This window comes from Berghia stephanieae, chromosome 13 (assembly GCF_034508935.2).
Source record: "Berghia stephanieae isolate SIO BIC M18660-M18661 chromosome 13, UCSD_Bste_1.3, whole genome shotgun sequence".
Lineage (NCBI taxonomy): Eukaryota > Metazoa > Mollusca > Gastropoda > Nudibranchia > Aeolidiidae > Berghia > Berghia stephanieae.
In genome coordinates this window covers 30,675,987-30,693,486 of record NC_088372.1, presented here as the reverse complement: position 1 = coordinate 30,693,486, position 17,500 = coordinate 30,675,987, and the positions used below count along the sequence as shown (strand labels likewise).

Below are 17,500 nucleotides of genomic sequence, written 5' to 3'. Positions count from 1 at the left end.
ATTTTGACAAATTGAATACTAGTCATTTAAAACAAATAGTTACTGAGTGCTTACCCACTATTATAGATTGAAAAAAAAATGTAAAAAAGGCAAAACACACGTAGACACACAATAGACACACACACACACACAAAACACACACAAATCAAACAAAAGCAGGGAAAATACCAACAAGAGAAAACAAATAAAAAAGAACAATAACCCGCCCCCCCCCCCCCCCACAAAAAAAAACAACAGCAAACAAAACAAAACAACAACAACCCCCCCCCCTTCCAAAAAAAAAAAAAAAAAACAAAAAAAAAAAGAAACCAAAACAAAGAAAACCTGCCGAATCTTCCTCTGTGCCTAGCCAACCCAAACTCTCGAGCAGGTATTTGAATTGGATACTTACCAATAGGAGAACACGACAATTGTTCCTTATAAGAAATCAATCACCTTTCTGGAATAAAAATCATATCCCAGAAGAAAAAAACAAACAAAAAAACCCCACGAAATTAACACACACACACACACACACACACACACACACACACACACCTAAAAAAAAAAACACACATAACTGATTATTTGACTCACAAACAGAGGAGGTGGGGTTTGTGAAACATTTAAGACGATACGGATATATCATGTAATTACGTGGATTCGAATCCAGCTCAGTAAAAGCAAAAACGGAATATTGCCCAGCTTTAGTGTGAAGGACGAATAGTGCAAGCAACACGATTTGTCCGTACGTACGGCAACCACGGTTGAAGCTATTCGACCTTAAGGACGAATAGGGCTACCCGTTTATTTACTGTTTATTTGTATAATAGCGCCCAATCCCGTTGACAAAACAGCTCAAGGCGCACAAGATTGTAAAACATCATTATAAACATTTGTGTACAAGCGCACACGCATATTTATACAAGCGCACACATATACCTATATACATACTATATGAATGCAGTCCGTTAGGTTTTTCCAGAGCTAAAAGATTATATATATATAATATATATATATATATATATATATATATATATATATATATATATATATATCTTTTTCTATTCTCCAGAAATACTTGGTTGATCGCAATACACACCCTATAACAAAAATTGTCTTTGTTGTCATTCTAAAAATAGATGACAGAAAATATGACAAATCACATGATTAATATGTACCATTCAGGTAAGCACAACTGGTCACTCCCTTGCAACTGAGGTAACTACGACATGTCAATATGACCACTATCACCCCCCCCCCCCCCCCCCCCACTCTCCTCCCAATATAATATACCGCATAGCCGCACTTTCAATCGATCGATATGTATTGTAGGACACGTTTCTGGCCAAAATATTTTCTATGTATTTTTTTCAATTTTCAACATTACGACAGAAATGATCCCATTAGTTGAATTATTGAATAAAACTCACAATCACCTTCTTAATTGTGATCGTTGCCCCATATTATTGAGACGTTAACAGGAAATGAAATGGGTAGAAAAACACCAGACGACAATAGAGAAAAAAACTTTTTTCGCGGCGATGGGGGCCTGAACCAGTCGTGGATAGCGTCGACTGTATATTGAGGAGTTGTCGTATCAGTAAAGACGTGGATTGCGAGCCCCCATCGCCGCGAAAAAAGTTTTTATTCTCTAGTAATTGTCTTCTGGCCCTTTTCTACTCACTTCATTTCCTGTTATTATCAACATAATTGCCTGCTCTATTCACTTTTTTGGATTGTGACGTTCCTTTTTGGGAAGCGTCAAGCTATGAGTTTACGAAGGCTACGCTTAAACCGAGATCACCCTCATTACGCGGAATTTAAGTGATACTAGGCTGCTGCGAGAAGCTGTAAAAAGTATTAAATAAAAACGAAAATAACAGCTTATTTATAACAAAATACCAAACACGGAACGTTTCGGGCTCAAAACCCTTCTTCAGCCAACAAAAAAAAAACAACAACAACAAAAAAATAAATCAAAAAACAAAAAACAAAAAACAAAAAACAAATAAACAATGAAAACAAATACATTACTTAAAAACCAGATAGACGGAAGAGCAATATTTCTCAGCTTTTTTGGAAGCTGTTATATTTATTTTTGTTTATTACACTGAATACACACAGTCCCTTCCCTTCTTCCTCCTCCTTCTCCTTCTCCTCCTTCTCCTCCTCCTCCTCCTCCTTCTCCTTCTCCTCCTCCTCACCCTAAGTTGATCCACGTAATGGGAGCGATCTATATTCATGTTTTCGTCCAATCGAGTCATCAATCACATGATTTCTTGCTGTCCAACGATTGGACATTTCTGAACAAATCTAAACACGCTGCTTTGTTTATGAAAGTTGTAAACATGATACCCATGTGTCAAGCTGAACATAATGACCAATCGTAATGTTAGATAGTTCAAAATATGTGAACACTTTTCGCTATGTAGGTCACTTTGAGCACATTTTGCAATGTGACCAATGACCTCGAGCACATGGAAAGTTAATATAGATCATGCCCATTGTAGCCAAAGATCAGAGTTAAACCCGCCACATGACTAGCATTTGAAAGTTCAAATCCTGACAATTCGTTAACGAGGTAAGTGGCAAACCCAGTCAATGCCACGCAGGTCCACTCAAAAACAAAACAAAACTGGATATACCAGACCAGGGATCAGAGGTAGGGACAGTACTCGACCAGCAAACGCCAGTTGACCTTTCGTCGTTCTGTACTTCATATTTTTAAGTGTTTTCCTCACAAATTAGTTTTGAATGGGGCGAAGGAGAATGTGTCGGTGGTGGAGGTAGGGGGGGGGGGGGGAGAGAGAAGAAGAAGAAGAAGAAGAAGAAGAGAAGAAGAAGAAGAAGAAGAAGAAGAAGAAGAAGAAGAAGAAGAAGAAGAAAAGAAGAAAGAAGAAGAGAAGAAGAAGAAGAAGAAAGAAGAAGAAGAAGAAGAAGAAGAAGAAGAAGAGAGAAGAGAAGGAAGGAAGAGAAGAAGAAGAGAGAGAGAGAGAGAAGGAGAGGAGAGAGGGGGAGGAGGAGAGAGAGAGAGAAGGAGGAGGAGGAGGAGGAGGAGGAGGAGGAGGAGGAGGAGGAGGAGGAGGAGGAGGAGAGGAGGAGGAGGAGGAGGAGGAGGAGGAGGAGGAGGAAAGGAGGAGGTGGGGAGGAGGGAGGAGTAGAGGAGGAGGATGAGGAGGGGAGGGGGGAAGGAGAAGGAGGAGGATGAGAGAAGGGAGGAGGAGAAGACGTGGAGAGAGAGAAGGGGCAAAGGGGAGGAATGACAAGGGTATGGGTATCATTAAGTTTCTTGCATTAACCAGTGTGTGTGCATAAACGTTTGATGGCATTTTAGAGGAAACTTCAGGCAAAGAAAAATCAGACAGTGTTCAATGAATATCATATAAACCAAATACATTCTATTTTAGTGCATAACCATCTTTTTGATGTCCGTGCTTGACATATAAAACGTTTTGTTAATAAGTGTATTATGTTTGTTACCTATATTTAGCATGACAGAATACTTTACATGTTAACATATGAAAAATCGTCATTTGTGTATCATACTAACATTAATATTTCCATTTATAGTACAAACCAAGACTATTTTATAGAAGTAGGGTTACACTTGATGTTGATGCTAGTGACTTGTACGTGAATATTTGGAACAATTTGTTGTTCAAGAGACTTGGTAACGTTAATAAGTGGCAAAACTTAATCTTTATTTAATTGACAGTTTATATCCTTTCAGCTCTGGTTCCAATCCGATACACATGGATACGAAATAGGCAGATAGCATCGCTTTGTTAGGTTTTTGCATTCGCGTTGTGTTGTATTCTAATGTATTAACCAGACTATAAAAGTTCATGGTTACACAGAGTTTGTGTGTTGGTCCGTTATACTTCCGGATGGCAATGTTGTGAACTCCTTGGCCAAGCGCATTCTATCTATTGACATCTTAAGGTGACAGTGACACCCCCCCCCCCCCCCCAACACACACACACACAGACACACGCACACATCGCTACTGAAGGATTAACTTCCATGTCTTGTATTCTGTGAATGATTTAATCTTAGCTTTGCCTTTATGACAGTCACTGGGACTTCTTTAGGCCGCGGGGGGGGGGGGGGGGGGGGAGAGGATGAACAGTAACTTATAAATCGTCTCTGGTAAAACATTATTTCGGAATAAGAAAAATAAGGTATGATAGTGGGAGCAGGGAACAAAGCAAAAGCAATAAGAGTTTTCGTTCATGAAAAGTATCTAGTAAAAAACATAAAAATAAAAAAAAAAGAGAAGAAAAACAACAAAGTACAACAACACCACCACCCCCGCAAAAAAAAAAATAAAAAGAACAACAAAACAAACATACATACAAAACAAAACAGACACTACCCCCTCCCCTCGCCCCCAATGAAATCAAAACACAAAAATCCCAAAACAAATTAAAGCAACAAAAAAGAAAAGGAGGTGAAATACCCCTCCCCCCCCCCTCCAAACAAAACAAAACAAAACAAAACAAACAAAAAAAAAAAAAAAAAAAAACAAACAAAAAAACAAAAAACAAAACAAAAACAAAACAACAAACAAAATAAAAAACAAACAAAAATTAAAAAAAAAACAAAAAACAAAACAAACGAACAAACAAGACGACAAAACCAAATCAAAGTTCAATACTACAGTGATGTGAAATGAAAAAAAATATTAATAAATAAAGAGAGAAAAAAAGGGTTATGGTTAAAAATGAAAGCACAGTCTAGAGACGTACCTGAGTATTGAATCTCGAGGCTTGTTTTCGGTGCCGCCTCCTGACCACTGGAGCTTCCGGTTTTGTCACGACCTTCTCAGCCTCTTTGGGTTGTGAAAAAAGTTTGACTTTCTCCGACAGACTCAATCTGATAAATACACAAATTAATAAATATATATGAATAAATAAACAAATATCTTATGTTTTGGCGGAAAGGGCATAATTATTTTTAAAATGAGCCCATAAGGTATTGGGTTATCATACCTGCAAAAACGTTCATGTCGGTCTATGGATATATTCCGATATGTCCTCGAAGCCGTGTTTAGTCGGGTTAAAGTAAATTCAAATACAGCCTTTAAATACCGATCTCTAACCGTATGGCATTTTGAGTTGAGGTGAAGAGGGGAAAAAAAAGAGAAGTATTTGTAACTGCAAGAGAAAGAAAAACGTCAAAATCACGGTAGACGCCCAAGTAATGTTTCAAGAACCCACAATGTGACAGTGAGGCCATGGTATAGTGATCACCATTGTCATTCAAGTCAAGCGAACTAAATCTGGAGTAAATGGTAGATCACCGTATGGATATGACTATGACTTTTAACATGTCATCCTTGTTCTTTCTGGGAAAAGATGTTAAACGTCTTCCTACAACATATGGTCAATTTTAAGCTTTAATACAGATAGTGTGCAGTAAGAATTTCACAACATTGCCATCCGGAAGTATAGATAGAATGAAGTTGACGTCACTCGGGTCTTTGTTATTGTTTTTTGCCATCCGTGTTTATGATTAATTCTCACTAAACTGTATTATCCAGGCTATAAAAGTTCATGGTTACTCTAGAATTTTGTGTGTTGGTCCGTTCTCGTACTTCCGGATGGCAATGTTGTGAGCTTCTTAGTCAAGCGCAAAATGTCCATAATTGGCCAACACACAAAACTGTGTGTAACCACGATCGTTTCTAGTCTGGTTAATACAGTTTAGTAAGAATTACTCATAAACGCGGATGGCAAAAAAACAATAACAAAGACCCGAGTGACGTCAACTTCATACCATCCACACCGATGTGTGGAATTTGGAGTCGATGTGAGGAAGGGGAATAGGATGAAAAATCTCTACAGGGGAAAGAAAAGCATGAAAATCTCATACTCTTTAAGACATCAGAACAGTATTCAGAGAAACCACAATATGACACTGAGGTACGTTATGATTGTCAGTCAAGCGAACTGAATCTAGACTAAATGGAAATGGCAGGCCACACGAAACGTGTCTTTTAACATGTCCTGTCCTGTCCTGTCCTGTCCTCTCCTCTCCTTCCTTCCTTCCTTCCTTCCATCCATCCATCTAACTTTCTATCTATCTATCTGCCTATTGCTTTATCTGACCATCTATCTATCTTTCTATCTATCTATTGATCCATCTATCTATCTATCTATCTATCTATCTATCTATCTATCTATCTATCTATCTATCTATCTATCTATCCATCTATCTTTCTATCTATCTATCTGCCTATTGCTTTATCTGACCATCTATCTATCTTTCTATCTATCTATTGATCCATCCATCTATCTATCTATATATCTGAGCCGGGGTTTATCCCGGTTTCGGTAGCATGAAACGGACAATAACAAATTGCAGGTTATCCTATTGATAGGACGATAGTCTATCGCAAAGCACGACCCGTCCAATCACTGCTGGGTGGTGTGGACAGGGGGAATCAAAAATAAAGTCTCAACTGCACCCGGGATCGATCTCGGTCCCTTTGCGTGTGGAGGTAGCGCGTTATCAATTGAGTTTTGGGACCCCCGTCCTCTTCATGCCTTACTCCTTTTGTTCTGAGTGGCATGATATTATAGTCAATGGTTGCACGGGCTGTCTTCCTAAACATAAATCCATGGTAAATCCATCGTTTAACTAGCTCTATCTCCTTACCAGCCATTTTCAGGATTTTCCCAAAAACTTCACACACAAAAATATATTTTTTATCACTCAAACACAATAGCAGTAACGTTTTTGCGATGCATAATTTATTCAGCAAAACACACTCTACAGCACACTGCTCATTTTCTTAAAATCTTATGATGTACAAAAGAAATTTGACTAAGAAAAATGTTGGTTGTATCGTAACGAATGTGACAATTTTCCTATAGTTGGTAAGGAGAGGGTCAAATGCCCTGATTCCTCCAAAGTATGACATTTTGGGTTGAGTTGTGAAGAGAAAAAATGACGGAAATAAATTTTAAAGTATTGCAAGGGACATAACATACAAACACACACACACACATACACACACACGCACGCACGCACAAACACACACACACACACACACGCGCACACAACAATCAAAGAACAAAACAAACAAAAATATAATTTAAAACAAAAGAAAAGGAAGCCGAGCACGATCGCATATAATAATCTTATATGGGTTGACTTACTATTATAATACGAAGTGACTATTCTCATCCCCCTAGTCTAGGATGTTAGTCTTCATAGTAGTCCACAATTGTTGTATGTTTAATCCAAAGGTTGTAATGCAGTAATTTGTTAAGTTTCTTGTCACAAGTTGCACAATTAAAAAAAAAAACCCAATCAAATCCAAATCGCAAAAAGCCGGCGACGTTTTTTTTCGGTAATCCAATCGGCCGGGGGGGGGGGGGGGGGGGGGGGGGGGGATGAGAATAGAGGCAGCCAGTATAATATTCGAAACATAGCCTTTCAATTCAACTTCTAACCACTTATAATATATCGTGTACCTACATAAAATAGGCACTGGCGAGATTCGATTACTACTAGTCCTGTAATTCCCTCTGTATTCAAGTTTTACTATAGTACATGATCCGTCTTCAAGTCGTCTTCTCTTTGCATTCGTTGTTTTCCCAGGGGGTCCTGTTGCAGTTTTTGGTTGTAATATTATTATTATAACATCGGCCGTGTTGGATTAAGGAACACATGGTAGATAAAACGGACAGTAATGGCAAAATAAAACCATCATAACATACTATAAGAGGAAGCTAAGATCGACGACATTGATGCTATGCGTTAAGGCGAAATAATCATGACATCCGCCAGCACACTCAAAACTACGTGTAGTCTTGAACGTCGATAGTTTGATTGAGAACTATTAATTAAAATGGCTGTCCAAAAAAAAAAAACAATATCAAAGAGCTGAGTAACGTAAATTATTTCGTTCCTTCTATAGTAGGGGGGAGAGATTATAAAACGGCACATCAACAAAACAAAACAAACAACAACATAAACAATAACAGCTGAAAAACAGACTTTTTTTTAAAAAAAAAAGGGGGGGGGGGGATTCGTACATCAATTCGGGGACTCCGATCAAGCAACAACAACAACAAAAAACACACCCAAAAAACCAACGTCTACGCTCAGATTAGCATTGCCATTCAAGCGTATCCTGTTGACATTGTATGAAAAACTTCCACCCATAATATATCATGGCTTCTTTCTCCCAATTGCTTGTGCCTGAATAAGTCGATCACACAAAACCAGATCTGCCAACTTGATATGTTACAAAAATTCGTAGTTTCTTATCTTATCTTACTTAAGACTTAATATAAAAAAGTAGTCATTCAGAGCCATAAGACCCATGGAGCCGGAGTTTATCCCGGTTTCTATAGCGTGAAACGGACAATAATAGCAATTGCTTGCTATCCTTTTCATAGGACGATAGTCTATTGCAAAGTACTTTTCGCCGAATCTTACAGACCCAGCTGCCCATTCACTGTTGTGTGGACAGGTGGATCAAAAAGAAAAAAAATCTTCGGCTGCACTCGGGATCGATCTCGGTCCCTTTGGTGTGAAGCGAGTGCTCTACCAACTGAGCTATTATCCCAATAAATGAATTATCCTTTAAATGCCTTATATAAGAGTTGATAATTACAGAATCTCATAATATAGCTTCCATTGTATAATTCACAGACAAGTTTTGCACAACTTTGAATGTAAGGTAAAATGTATCAATACAATACGTCAATGTAAAATCGAAAAATATTATTATAGAATACTGGTAATTGAAACTAGTTTTCAGAGGGAAGAAATAGAAGTTACTATAATTGTTTGTTTTTATGTTTTTCAGGGTTTTACGGCGCTTGCAACACATTGAGGTCATATAAGCGCCAGTAGAAAGGAAGAAAATGGGATAGTGAAAAGATTTAGAATTATAATTAAAGCACCCAAGAAAAGGTAAGATGGAAACATGTAGATTCCAAGAGCACACTATCAAAGTACTTAGTTTGAGATCACCTAAAAGTCTCATCCAGACACAGGCCCCCCACTATGAGGAATACACTCAAATGTTCACAAATCATATATAATACGTAAAGAAAACATAATACAGTGCATAACGTTTACAAGGAAAAAAATATCATCTCCCAAAACTAACAATACAAATGACTGTTTTCTTCCCAGCTAGGGTATCCGCCAAGGGCCAGGACAAAACCAAGTAATCTCATTCTAATACAAAGAGAGAAAGCAAGTTAGAAAACAGATATAGAGGGATAGAAGACACAGTATGTACTTCCCTGCCCACTAAGTTAATATAATTAACTTTTCAATTTAATATTTTACCCTTGGCATTATTGAATATGCCTTCAAAACCCTGAATAGATTCTTTGTGGCGCAAAAGTAAAGTTTTATTTTTAACACATTGTTTTGAATCAAAAATGTCTATTTAATTCTGCTGTTGAAGTAAAAAAAAATATCGTATTTTTACGAATTTTTCGCAGTGGTAGACAGGTCTGCATAAAACACACACACAAAGCACAAGGCTGGGTAATATTTACTTAGTCGAGACATCTGGGACTTCAAAAGAACGGTGATCTCCAATGATAACAATATTGTTATTATAGGTAAGGCAAAAATATTATTGTGACAAGAATGGAGTGAACATTCACAACTCTCCCAATGTGAACAGAAGAGATAGATAGACATTGCTGGAAAGAGATGAAAATCTGACTTATAAAAAGGTGTGAATATTTTAGTGCCAGACAAAGTAGAAAGAACAAAACAATTTTTTTTTAATAATTTAAAAAAAAAAAAAAAAACAAGAAAAAAAAAATCCCCAACGCAATCGCAATAATTTAACAATATATTGTAGGGTCCTCGAGGCCATTGGCGTTTCTGATCCGTGTAAAAGTTTAACTTTCTCTATAGATCAAATAAGCAGACAAAAAATAACAATATAATTACCGTCCACTGTGATAGGGTTTAACATCACACTTTAAAAAAAAAAATCTATCAGCCCCCATAAAATAACGCGTAATGATATAACATTTACAATAATACTATGTGACGTCAGATTACCAAGTGTTGAATTTCACGAAAATTAGACTTTTTAAAGACGAAATATCATTTAATTTAAGTATTTTTGGAAATGTCTTTTACTCAGAGACAACGAACACTGTATTTCTAACAGTCTAAATATGTGAAGAGCTGAAAAACTTAATTTATTCGAAAGAAATAACATGGATTTTTTTTGTTCAAATTATGACTCAATCCAAACACTTTTTAGAAGAGCAAGGACAAACAAGCTTGTGTTGGCACAGGGGTAGGAATATCATGCATGAGAGACACATTGAAATTTGTGATTCACAGTGTTCCAAATTGCTTCTCAGCGATCTTTTAGTCTGAGTCACTGAACCGTGAAGTCAGTGATTTCACGGCGGGTAATCTTAATCCTGGGTGCATTCCTTACTAATCCCTATCTTCCGTTTTTTTGTGTAATTTTAAACATTTTTTTCACCCCAATAGTTGAATATAACATTATATTTTATAGCTGTATATCATTTTTCCTTCTTTGCTACACATCACTGTGAAATTTTCATCAAAATAAGTTTATTGGTTATGTTGTGACTTGCGTTAAAAAAGTATGTATATAATAGAATTTTGAAAAGTGATTTCTCAAATATAATTAGTGATATCTCATTAACCAAACGATAGATTTCCTTGGTTGATAATTTATAAGTTTCAAAATTTTATTGTCTTTTTGGTGTGAAAGTTTGGTTAGTGCGCGAAACTTAGTTTATTTTTTATGATTTTTTTTTGTTTTCACCTATCAGGTAAAAATGGAACATACTCTTGAGATACACTTAAAAAATCTCAATTCACTGTGTCGTTTATGTGCTAAACGTGCACTTACTGTTAAAGAAAAGGCTAAAAACAGGAAAAACATTTTTTGTAAAGACTTCAGAAATGAAATCAAACTGTTCTTTGACATTGACATTGAAACGGACCTTAAAAAAAAGCATTCCGAAGTTGTATGTTACAAATGTGAAAAGAAAATGAGAGACATGAAAACATTACCAGGACCAAAATATATCGAAAATTCAAGGAATCAAGTGAGACTTAGTGAAGACATTTGGACTACCTACATAGAGGGTACACATTGTGACCAGTGTTCTGTTTGTTGTACAAATGTGAAACTTGGTGCAGGATGTATAAAAAAATTAATCAAAACAGACAATTCTCAAACAATAAAGCACACTCCTTTTACATCACCAAACAAAGACAACCCTCATAATGAAATAGAACTTACTCAAATAGGTCTTCATACAAACTTATCTTTGTCAACATCTACTCCAATCAGAGAAAAGCCACATACACAAGACTTTATGTCACCGTCGTCATCATCCACAAATGCAGATACAGACATACATGCAGGTCATCATGAAGATTTACAAATTCCATCGACACCCACAGACATTTCTAACAACTCTTCAACAAATTCACCTGATCATTCAGATCAGTTCTCTCCTACTCTCTTTGAAAGTTTCATTGATTCACATGGATCTAAACATTCATTCACTCAGGTCCGAAAGTCCCTTCCACCTTTATCTAAACCACTTTCTGAGGAAGAAGAATTACTATTGACTAATTTGATAAGGAGAAAGCTAAATGTAGAAAAGTCTAACATAATCAAATGTAAAACAAAAGGTCAGCCAATCTACCTCATGAAACTAACAAAGAACAGAATACAATCTTCAAATGTCAAGTCCCCAACACGGAGAAAACGATCTACAGAATTAAGACACATTAGAAAACATGTAGCAGGAAGTTCAACAGAAGCCATGCAAACACAACAAGCTCATGAACTTAAAAAAAATTCACTTCCAACACGGCGCAACATTTGCGAAAAAGCAGGGATCCCTGTTAAAAAGTCATTGTCTGATCCTTCTTTTGTTCTTTCCATGAAGGAGAAATGTGGCCTCACCTGGTCCCAAGAGAAAGCAATAAGAGGATATTTGAGAGAAGCTGGTGTGAGGATTTCAAGTCACCATGAGCAAAGAAGAGAAGCAAATAGTATTGTAGGGGATGAGGATTTAGATATTAAGTATAAGGTTTTTAAAGACGCTCATGGAATGTTAACAGAAACACCTTTGGTGAGGATTAAAAACTTAAAAGATTATATCAATAAATATCTTGATAAATGTGAAAATGACCTTACATGGCATGAAGGAACTATACCTTTAGATGAAATTTGGATTAAAGTTGGTGGAGATCATGGTAGAGGTAGTTTCAAACTGAGTATGTCAATTGTAAATAGAAAACATCCGAATTCAAAATTCAATACTATCCTCATAGCAATGGCAAATATAAATGATTCTAGAGAAAATTTAGAGACTATTTTTGAGGAAGTAAATAACCAATTTCTTGAAATTGATGGATCTGATTGGAAAAATAAGAAAATCAAATTATTTCTTTTCGGTGATTACGATTTTTTATCAAAAGTGTATGGAATCTCCGGAGCTTGTGGGTCATTTCCATGTCTCTGGTGCTTCATCAACAAAAAAGACATAAAAGGTCCAAATAGATCACAGGCATCAAAATTAAGGACATGGAGTTTACTAACACAAGACAATAGTCGTTATCTTAGAGATGGAAAGGGGTTGAAAAGGAATGCTCAAAATTTCATAATTCTATAAATAGTCCTATAATAGATATTCCATTATACAGAGTGTGCCCTCCTTATTTGCATTGTCTTTTGGGAATTACCCTTAAACACCACAAACTATTGGAAGATGCTGTAGATAAGGTTGATGAACTTCTCTTCATGACAGAAAAAGGCGACAGTGAAGATCTAAATCTCTTTTCAGGAGTTTGGAAGTAATTGGCAAAAGCATAAGAGTCTACTAGCAGTTCTAGAAACTTACAAGACCTGTGAATTGCTCACCGATGTGCCTCAAGAGAAAAAAGAATGGGAAACTAAGATCATAGTCACAGAAGAAAAAATAGCCTTAGTTAATAAAGAGAAACTGTCAGGACGATGTGGGCCAGTCTGCAGTTCTCTTGATGATATATTAAAAACAAACACCATCATACCTCAAGTATATCATAGTCGTAGCTTCATAGGAAATCATTGCCATAGATATTACACACAAGACGTTTACAAAAAACTCACTGAAAATGTCTTTTCTAAAACATACATGTATACAAACAATAAATTAATCAGAGATAAAGCTGAAACTATAAAAAAATGTTTTGATGAAATAAATGGAGCTTATTCTGAAATACATTCACTAATTTCTCACACAAAACCAGTCACAGAGACAATAATAGAAAGTGTTAATAGCAAGATAGAGAAATATATGACAATATACCGTAATTACTTTCCTCAAAATGTACTTCCAAAACACCACATATTGGAAACCCATTGCATACCTTTTATGAAGAAATATACTTTTGGTCTAGGTCTTTTAGGAGAACAAGGAGGTGAATTGTTACATTCAACAATTTCAAAAATTGAAAAGAGAACACAATCAATGAGAACAGAATCATCTCAATTAAAACAATAATAAAAAGTAACCTCCTGCAGGTTTCTCCTGATATCATGTCGCATGTGCCCCCCAAAAAAAGAAAGTTAGAGAGAAATGAAAACTTGATGAATCAAACAAAATAATACTTAAACATCTTAAAATATTTGACATATTACGTTGTTAAACTTCCTCTAGAAATAGAGCTGTTATTTGTATATTTTGAGTTATATGATGCTTTCTCAATCCCCTCTCCCCTCCCCTTTTTTTCTCTTTTCTCTCTATCCCTTTCTCCCTCCAACTATCCTCCGTTCAATAGCTACATCCTCCACCACAAATCTTTTTGTTCTTTCTCATACCTAAACAGATCCATACACATACCAACACACACTAGCAACTCCCCATCTCTAACACAAACACACACACATACACAAATATAAACACACACATGCATTGACACGCAAATTACTCAATACGCAAATTACTTAATATCTAATTTATAAATGGGTTTGGACGTATTAATAGACTCTACTAGTTTTCACAATGACTTTTAAAATAAAATGAATTCAATTTTTTGTAAACACAGATAAAGTGCTGGGTATCTGCTTTTTAAAGAAAGTGAATATATAACATTAAAGTATGTTTGATGGCATTCTAACTATATTCTGTAATCTGGAGTTGTCATACAAGAGAGATTGCATATTGAATCCTCAAGGACGTCGAATGTTGAATGGGAGGCTTCAAATATCAGACGGAATAGTGAAATAACCAAATTTCCGGCACATGTGAAATTTTGTGAGTAATTAGAAATAGTCTTTGACTTTTAATTAGTGAAATTTTTTTTCACTTTGGTCGTTTAAATTTTTAGATAATTAAGAGTTTATTATGCATGTTTGAGTGAATTTTTTTTCAAAAATACTCTGAAAGTTAATGCTTAGTGTGAAAATTATATACGTCTTATTATTAATAAAATTATATCAGAATAAAGATCATCTTCTCCTTTTTCTAAGTAATCACTTTGTATTTATAAATAACATTTTTAAAATAGTTAAAAACAGGTTTAAAAACCATAACAAAGGTTGATAATTTCAATAGCCACAAAAGGCTCTGACTGAATAGCAGAAATCGGTGAAGCGTGACAGTATGCATTGTGAGAGCAGGGGTTAAGCGGGCTGAACTAAAAGATCGCTTTTGGAACACTGTGGATTGTCTGGGATTTTTTTCCATATAGTTTAAAACTATCTCGAGTTCACCTTGATTAAAAATCGAACCAAGTTGTTCGATTTTCCATTCAAATGAACTCGAGAGAGTTTAAATGGCGCATATTTAACTTGGTACTTCTAATCCATACCAGCACAGAAGACGATAGAAAATAACTGAAGTTGAGTAATTAATAGTAATCGAATTCTTTCCCTTCAAACAAAAAAACCCAAACCCAGCTTATTCACTCAAAATTATAATTACCGTAGGAGCACATTGAAAAAAAATGTAAAGATATTAGAGGAATATATCATAACTTCTTTATTTGCAATAGGGGGAATGTGTTTACTATTGATTGGGTCCGCTAGTTGTGTCCAACACAGTGAACATTGTAAAAAGGACAACTCACATAGACAAGAAACAATAATATTTCAAAGGACTTGAAGATTTCTCAGTATGAATAAGTCTCACAGATCACACAACTGACTGGGTAATTGTAATTTCGGTCGCGAATCAAAAGACTAAATAAGGCAACAAACGCATTTGCTCAATACCCTTATTTTAAAAGTCCCATATTATAGACCAGGATACGTCACAAAGAAAACGACAAACAATAGATGAGTGAAAGCCTAATGCAAGCTTGGACATATCTAAGAATATGCTTCAACAGTCATAAACGTCACTTCCCTCGTAATGACGCATGGTAACTTGGTAACTGGTTCTAAACTATCGGAACAGTGGCGGACGCCCTTATGAAATACTTCTTCGACGAGCAAAAAAGCGTATCCATCTGATCATGTTTTGACTTTTACACATTCTGATCACAAGACATATGACAAATTCTAGCCTGCATGAAGAATAAAAAGTACCGATTTTCTTTGTTAAGAACCACGATGGCCGCCGTTGCTGGGCGACGTGACACCAGACTATTGAATCCAATTGTTTCTTTGCTTAGAACCGGGTACACTGGTTGAGTATCTTTTGCGACACCAGGAGCCATGCCAAAACCTCTTCCAGGGCCCAGAACGGCGTAAGCTGGAGGCATCACAAGGAGTAAGAGGACTGAGCCGTGGAAGACGAGACCTCTTTCTTAGACCAGACCTGCGTCCGCTAGAGGAATACACCAGACACACTTTGCACCACAAAGAGTCAAGATGACTAAGCAGAGGAAAACAAAACCTCTTAATTGCTCCAAAAGTGGTTGCGCTAAAGGAGTACAATAGAAGCTCTTTGCACCACAAGGAGTCAAGATGACTAAGCACAGGAAAACAAAACCTCTTAATTGCTCCAAAAGTGGTTGCGCTAAAGGAGTACAATAGAAGCTCTTTGCACCACAAGGAGTCAAGATGACAAAGCACAGGAAGACAAAACCTCTTCTTGGCCAGAAATGTGTACGCTTGATAGATGAGTACAGTAGAAGCTTTTTGCACCACTAAGGGCCAAGAGAACAAAGCTGAAGAAGACAACTTTTACTTTGGTCTAGAAATATCAACGCTAGAGGAGTACAGTAGAAGCTCTTTGGACCACTAGGAGCAAGCAAAGAGGACGAAGCTTAGGAAGACAAAATCTTTACCTTGGTCCAGAAATGTTAACGTAGAGGAGTACAGTAGAAGCTCTTGGGATCACTAGGAGCAAGCAAAGAGGACGAAGCTTAGATAGACAAAACCTTTACCTTGGTCCAGAAATGTCAACGTAGAGGAGTACAGTAGAAGCTCTTTGGATCACTAGGAGCAAGCAAAGAGGACGAAGCTTAGGAAGACAAAACCTTTTCCTTGTAGAGAAATGTCAACGTAGAGGAGTACAGTAGAAGCTCTTTGGATCACTAGGAGCAAGCAAAGAGGACGAAGCTTAGGAAGACAAAACCTTTACCGTGGTCCAGAAATGTCAACGCCAGAGGAGTACAGTAGAAGCTTTTTGGACCACAAGGAGCAAGCAAAGAGGACGAAGCTTAGGAAGACAAAACCTTTACCTTGGTCCAGAAATGTCAACGTAGAGGAGTACAGTAGAAGCTCTTTGGATCACTAGGAGCAAGCAAAGAGGACGAAGCTTAGGAAGACAAAACCTTTACCTTGGTCCAGAAATGTCAACGTAGAGGAGTACAGTAGAAGCTCTTTGGATCACTAGGAGCAAGCAAAGAGGACGAAGCTTAGGAAGACAAAACCTTTACCGTGGTCCAGAAATGTCAACGCCAGAGGAGTACAGTAGAAGCTTTTTGGACTTGGACCACAAGGAGCCAGGAGGAATGTCGACAGAAGTGATCATGCTTTGTGATGCAATTTGAATGCAGGTGTCAGGCGATAAAGTGAATGCGTTTAATACATATTCTTTCCTTTAGTTGTGCACCATATAATGAACACTATTAAGAGCACAACAAAAAGGTAAACATGAATTATTTTATGGCTCGACGGTTTGTACGAGTGAAAAAAGCTCACAAAATCAAACAATTCATTAAAACAACAAGCCACAACACTGACACACACCAGTCCTGTGTGGAAAGGTCTTTGTATCAATGGGCAGGATCTATATATAGTATGCAGATGACGTCACTCGGGCCTTTGTTATTGTTTTTGCCATTCGCGTTTGTGAGTTGTTCTCACTAAACTGTATTAACCAGACTATAAAAGTTCATGGTTACACAGAGTTTGTGTGTTGGTCCGTTATACTTCCCGATGGCAATGTTGTGAACTCCTTGGCCAAGCGCATTCTATCTATAGATAGTATGCGCTTGGCTTAGAAGCTCATAACATTGCCATCCGGAAGTATAACGGACCAACACACAAAACTGTGTGTATCCATGAACGTTAATAGTCAGGTTAATACAG

General features: G+C 36.7%; 1 protein-coding gene across 3 annotated transcripts in view; it reads right to left on the bottom strand.

Moving 5' to 3' along the window:
• LOC144958829 (uncharacterized) overlaps positions 1-17,500 on the bottom strand; it is a 199,136-nt gene that overhangs the window by 61,981 nt on the left and 119,655 nt on the right. For all 3 annotated transcript variants that reach the window (XM_078891050.1, XM_078891051.1, XM_078891049.1), the window contains one exon: positions 4,731-4,857. In XM_078891050.1, the coding sequence (XP_078747176.1) occupies positions 4,731-4,857 (127 nt within the window). The remainder of the gene's footprint in view (positions 1-4,730; positions 4,858-17,500) is intronic.